We start from the raw sequence: 6,260 nt of genomic DNA on the forward strand, positions 1-6,260 counted from the left end.
ATGGCTCTGGACGACTCTGGGCGTCCGGAGGATTCTCGAACTGACAAGGACAAAGATATGGTAGACGACGACTCCGATTGTTTAGAAGATGATGATTCGGATTGCGAAGACGACGATGATTTCGATTGCGAAGACGATATTTCAGACTATGAAGAAGTCGATGATTCAGAATGGAAAGAAATGCCACGATCAATCAACCAAAAGTCAGACGACGCAATTAAGAAAAATGCAGACATCTTGAGGCTTGAAGAAGAGAACATAGCGAAGACTCGAATCATAGAAGAACTGAAAGAGAAAGTAGAGAGGCTGGCTGAAGGAAGACTGCACATGGAACGAGACATAAGAGACCTGGAACGACTTCTTCAAGAAAAGGAGAAACAAATCTGCTCATTGCCAGCTGGAATGGAAAGTCTTCGAAAAGAAATATCGCTCAAGGAGAAAGATACGGAGAGGCTCTCAAAGGAAAACGATGATAAAGACTCCAAGATAATTATTTTGGAAAGTACGGCAGTAGTTCTCGAGATGGAAAAGGAAACGCTATATCACAATTTGAAGGAAATGGAAAGTGACAGAGACAGGACCCGCATCCAACTACACAAGCTGAACGAGAACTTGGAAAGCCTCCGACAAGAGAACAAAATGAAGCAGAACCACTTTGAAAATCTGCAGAAGGAAAATGAAGACAAAGACTTAAGGATAAACAGTTTAATAGAAAAATTAGAAATTCTCAACACTGTTTCTCAGAGAGCTGACGAAAATTTGAAACAGCTCGAACAATGTAAGAAGGAAATGGTAGAGGCACAGAAGGAGGTAGGAAAACTGAAAGAACAGAACTTCCAGAGGGATAGGGAGATTCTCCGACTGGAGAATGAATGCTCCCAGAAGCAAAATATGGTCATCGGTCTGTTGAACGAAACGAAAAGTGCTGAAGCAGAGAAGACAAATAGAAATTTGAACGAAATGACGAGACGAAAAATCCAGCTGGAATTCGAACTGGCTGAGATGAAAGAGGACCTAGAGACGATGGAGTTTGAAAAACTGGAAGCAACAGTTGAAATTGAAAGACTCCAGGAAGACAACTTCGCAAAGGATCAGAAGATCAGATCCTTGGAAAGTCAAGTCAAAATGCTTAAAGAAGAAAAGACAAATGGAACAGTGAAGGAAGAACAGTCTGGCTCAGAAAAGAAAGATGAAAAGAAAAAGGCTTTGGGTAAAACTCGATGTCTGAGGAAACCTCAGGTCAACTGCAAAGCCCTCTACCGACAGATAGACAGCATCGAGGAAGAGCTTCGTCAAATCGGGGCACAGAAGCAACCTTCAGCTGCTACCAAGAGATGCGCAAAAGCCCTGGCTAAAACTCCAGCAATCAAGAAGGCCCTAAGTACAGAAGAAGTACATAAGACAATGAGGATTGAGTCTGCAGCGAGACTCCGAAGACTGGAGCAAGAAGCTAAAATGGTAAAAAATCTCTACAAGATCAACTCTGTCACTTAAGGACTCCGCAATTTTAGGAAGACGGCTGGTTTGCTAGTGGAAGAAAGAAGACAGGACACTTTGATGCTGAGAAAGCTTGATGGAAATCATTCCTGGACACAGCTGTGGAAGAATCCCTAGGCGAAGAAGAGATTACAGCGACTGGTTGGACTGGCGGCAAGTGCCCGAAGATTGGGCTCTCCTGCCACATACCCCTCTGGATGGGGTATCAATGCCCACTCACATATGCTAGGGAAGGCAACCACTGGCGCGGCGTAAGAACCCGTAAGTTTCATGCCCACTTCATATGTGAACTGGGCTATGCATTGCATATTGGATCCCATTTTTGCATATACTCTAGTGGCAACCTCTGGCGCGGCGTAAAAACCCGTAAGTTTAATGCCTTTTATATATGCAAAATATGGGTTATGCAGTGCATATTGGATCCCATTTTTGCATATACTCTAGTGGCAACCTCTGGCGCGGCGTAAAAACCCGTAAGTTTAATGCCTTTTATATATGCAAAATATGGGTTATGCATTGCATATTGATCCCATTTTGCATATACTCTCTAGTGGCAACCTCCCGTAAAAACCCGTAAGTTTAATGCAAAATATGGGTTGTGCATACATATTGGATCCCCATATACTCCAGTGGCAACCTCTGGCGCGGCGTAAAAACCCGTAAGTTTAATGCCTTTTATATATGCAAAATATGGGTTATGCAGTGCATACTGGATCAAATTCTTGCATATACTCTAGTGGCAACCTCTGGCGCGGCGTAAAAACCCGTAAGTTCAATGCCTTTTATATATGCAAAATATTTGATCCCAGTACGGCAGGGTCACCAAGACATCGAAGGGCGAGCCATCAGGAGTCGCTGTATTTCACCGTCTTGGGATTTGGAGATCGAAAGTGTCCTGTCTGTAGCAGAGGATTGCGGATGTCATCAAGGAACCAGATGTTTCCAACAGTGAGCAGAGAAATGGCTGCATTTTGGACTGTCAAGAAATCTCCTGTTTTCTGTCAATTGCAGAGGAATGATCTGGAAGTTCGTCACTGATGTAGGGTCATATAAACTGAGGATTCCATCTCTCTTGGCTAGCCGATAGAGCTGAGAATGGGGAAGGGTCCACCCCTGGCAAAAAATAAACCCCATTCAACGAAGCTCTGTTGGCGAGGATGCCCCAGGGTGAGATCGCTTGCGATCGTTAAAGGCCATATATATATATATATATATATATATATATATATATATATATATATATATATATATATATATATATATATATATATATATATATATATATATATATATATATATATCGCTCATTTGCCAGAAGAGTGACACAACTAAAAATGTTTTTGAGTTATTGATACTAAGCAGATAGCCCGTTCTTTGTTTAATATTGTGCTAAAAACGTCTTATTTGTATTTGTAATACGAACCGCTATAGGGCATGACATGTCGCTATTACACTATAGAGAGTATATGGAATTTTAAACTTTAAAATGCTTCTCCTGGAAAATAACGATTTTTGAGTTGTGTCACTCTTCTGGGAAAGGAGCGATATATATATATATATATATATATATATATATATATATATATATATATATATATATATATATATATATATATATATATATATATATATATATATATATATATATATATATATATATATATATATATTATAGATATATATATATATATATATATATATATATATATAATTAAGAGGAAGAAGGATTATTCAAAATGTGATCACTCACTGGACGTAACCAGCTTCTCCAGGGAATCCCCAAGAATCCCCGAAGATGGAAGTAGCAGCTTCCTCGGAGACACAAAATTCCTCCGGAATCCTGACACCGCCACCTGTCGGTTTTGAAATCTAGGGATAGAGCGAAGAGTGTTAATCTGTACTTGACAAAAGATGTTGTTCCTAAGCTTGCTTACTTTCGTGCTCAAACAGTGCTTTGGCTCCGGGGTTAAATTCCCCCGCGGGATTACGTTTTATATCAGTCTTGTTATGCTGTTCATCGAAGTATTTATACTTCGTGAAATGTGCATGGACATATTTCAATTCTTTACTTATTTCATGGCTCTGGACGACTCTGGGCGTCCGGAGGATTCTCGAACTGACAAGGACAAAGATATTATGTTAGACGACGACTCCGATTGTTTAGAAGATGATGATTCGGATTGCGAAGACGACATTTCAGACTATGAAGAAGTCGATGATTCAGAATGGAAAGAAATGCCACGATCAATCAACCAAAAGTCAGACGACGCAATTAAGAAAAATGCAGACATCTTGAGGCTTGAAGAAGAGAACATAGCGAAGACTCGAATCATAGAAGAACTGAAAGAGAAAGTAGAGAGGCTGGCTGAAGGAAGACTGCACATGGAACGAGACATAAGAGACCTGGAACGACTTCTTCAAGAAAAGGAGAAACAAATCTGCTCATTGCCAGCTGAAATGGAAGGTCTTCGAAAAGAAATAACGCTCAAGGAGAAAGATACGGAGAGGCTCTCAAAGGAAAACGATGATAAAGACTCCAAGATAATTATTTTGGAAAGTACGGCAGTAGTTCTCGAGATGGAAAAGGAAACGCTATATCACAATTTGAAGGAAATGGAAAGTGACAGAGACAGGACCCGCATCCAACTACACAAGCTGAACGAGAACTTGGAAAGCCTCCGACAAGAGAACAAAATGAAGCAGAACCACTTTGAAAATCTGCAGAAGGAAAATGAAGACAAAGACTTAAGGATAAACAGTTTAATAGAGAAAATTAGAAATTCTCAACACTGTTTCTCAGAGAGCTGACGAAAATTTGAAACAGCTCGAACAATGTAAGAAGGAAATGGTAGAGGCACAGAAGGAGGTAGAGAAACTGGCAGAACAGAACTTCCAGAGGGATAGGGAGATTCTCCGACTGGAGAATGAATGCTCCCAGAAGCAAAATATGGTCATCGGTCTGCTGAACGAAACGAAAAGTGCTGAAGCAGAGAAGACGAATAGAAATTTGAACGAAATGACGAGACGAAAAATCCAGCTGGAATTCGAACTGGCTGAGATGAAAGAGGACCTAGAGACGATGGAGTTTGAAAAACTGGAAGCAACAGTTGAAATTGAAAGACTCCAGGAAGACAACTTCGCAAAGGATCAGAAGATCAGATCCTTGGAAAGTCAAGTTAAAATGCATAAAGAAGAAAAGACAAATGGAACAGTGAAAGAAGAACAGTCTGTCTCAGAAAAGAAAGATGAAAAGAAAACGGCTTTGGGTAAAACTCGATGTCTGAGGAAACCTCAGGTCAACTGCAAAGCCCTCTACCGACAGATAGACAGCATCGAGGAAGAGCTTCGTCAAATCGGGGCACAGAAGCAACCTTCAGCTGCTACCAAGAGATGCACAAAAGCCCTGGCTAAAACTCCAGCAATCAAAAAGCCCCTAAGTACAGAAGAAGTACATAAGACAATGAGGATTGAGTCTGCAGCGAGACTCCGAAGACTGGAGCAAGAAGCTAAAATGGTAAAAAATCTCTACAAGATCAACTCTGTCACTTAAGGACTCCGCAATTTTAGGAAGACGGCTGGTTTGCTAGTGGAAGAAAGAAGACAGGACACTTTGATGCTGAGAAAGCTTGATGGAAATCATTCCTGGACACAGCTGTGGAAGAATCCCTAGGCGAAGAAGAGATTACAGCGACTGGTTGGACTGGCGGTAAGTGCCCGAAGATTGGGCTCTCCTGCCACATACCCCTCTGGATGGGGTATCAATGCCCACTCACATATGCTAGGAAGGCAACCACTGGCGCGGCGTAAGAACCCGTAAGTTTCATGCCCACTTCATATGTGAACTGGGCTATGCATTGCATATTGGATCCCATTTTTGCATATACTCTAGTGGCAACCTCTGGCGCGGCGTAAAAACCCGTAAGTTTAATGCCTTTTATATATGCAAAATATGGGTTATGCAGCATATTGGATCCCATTTTTGCATATACTCTAGTGGCAACCTCTGGCGCGGCGTAAAAACCCGTAAGTTTAATGCCTTTTATATATGCAAAATATGGGTTGTGCATTGCATATTGGATCCCATTTTTGCATATACTCCAGTGGCAACCTCTGGCGCGGCGTAAAAACCCGTAAGTTTAATGCCTTTTATATATGCAAAATATGGGTTATGCAGTGCATACTGGATCAAATTCTTGCATATACTCTAGTGGCAACCTCTGGCGCGGCGTAAAAACCCGTAAGTTCAATGCCTTTTATATATGCAAAATATTTGATCCCAGTACGGCAGGGGCACCAAGACATCGAAGGGCGAGCCATCAGGAGTCGCTGTATTTCACCGTCTTGGGATTTGGAGATCGAAAGTTTCCTGTCTGTAGCAGAGGATTGCGGATGTCATCAAGGAACCAGACGTTTCCAACAGTGAGCAGAGAAATGGCTGCATTTTGGACTGTCAAGAAATCTCCTGTTTTCTGTCAATCGCAGAGGAATGATCTGGAAGTTCGTCACTGATGTAGGGTCATATAAACTGAGGATTCCATCTCTCTTGGCTAGCCGATAGAGCTGAGAATGGGGAAGGGTCCACCCCTGGCAAAAATAAACCCCCATTCAACGAAGCTCTGTTGGCGAGGATGCCCCAGGGGTGAGGGGTGAGATATATATATATATATAAATATATATATATATATATATATATATATATATATATATATATAATATATATATATATATATATATATATATATATATATATATATATATATATA

The 6,260-nt window shown here is 40.9% G+C and overlaps 2 protein-coding genes across 2 annotated transcripts; both read left to right on the top strand.

Annotated features, from left to right (window-relative positions):
• Positions 1-1,494, top strand: LOC136851813 (ERC protein 2-like). Its single transcript, XM_067126127.1, has one exon. The coding sequence runs from the start codon at positions 1-3 to the stop codon at positions 1,492-1,494; it is 1,494 nt and encodes a 497-aa protein (XP_066982228.1).
• A 2,848-nt stretch (positions 1,495-4,342) lies between these two features.
• LOC136851822 (tropomyosin-like) lies at positions 4,343-5,047 on the top strand. Its single transcript, XM_067126137.1, has one exon. The coding sequence runs from the start codon at positions 4,343-4,345 to the stop codon at positions 5,045-5,047; it is 705 nt and encodes a 234-aa protein (XP_066982238.1).
• The last annotated feature ends 1,213 nt before the right edge of the window (positions 5,048-6,260 follow it).

The sequence above is a fragment of the Macrobrachium rosenbergii genome, chromosome 3, assembly GCF_040412425.1.
Source record: "Macrobrachium rosenbergii isolate ZJJX-2024 chromosome 3, ASM4041242v1, whole genome shotgun sequence".
Taxonomy (NCBI): Eukaryota; Metazoa; Arthropoda; class Malacostraca; order Decapoda; family Palaemonidae; genus Macrobrachium; species Macrobrachium rosenbergii.

Coding starts and splice junctions, on each gene's coding strand:
- LOC136851813 (XM_067126127.1), top strand. CDS start 1: ATGGCTCTGGACGACTCTGGGCGTCCGGAGGATTCTCGAACTGACAAG.
- LOC136851822 (XM_067126137.1), top strand. CDS start 4,343: ATGGTAGAGGCACAGAAGGAGGTAGAGAAACTGGCAGAACAGAACTTC.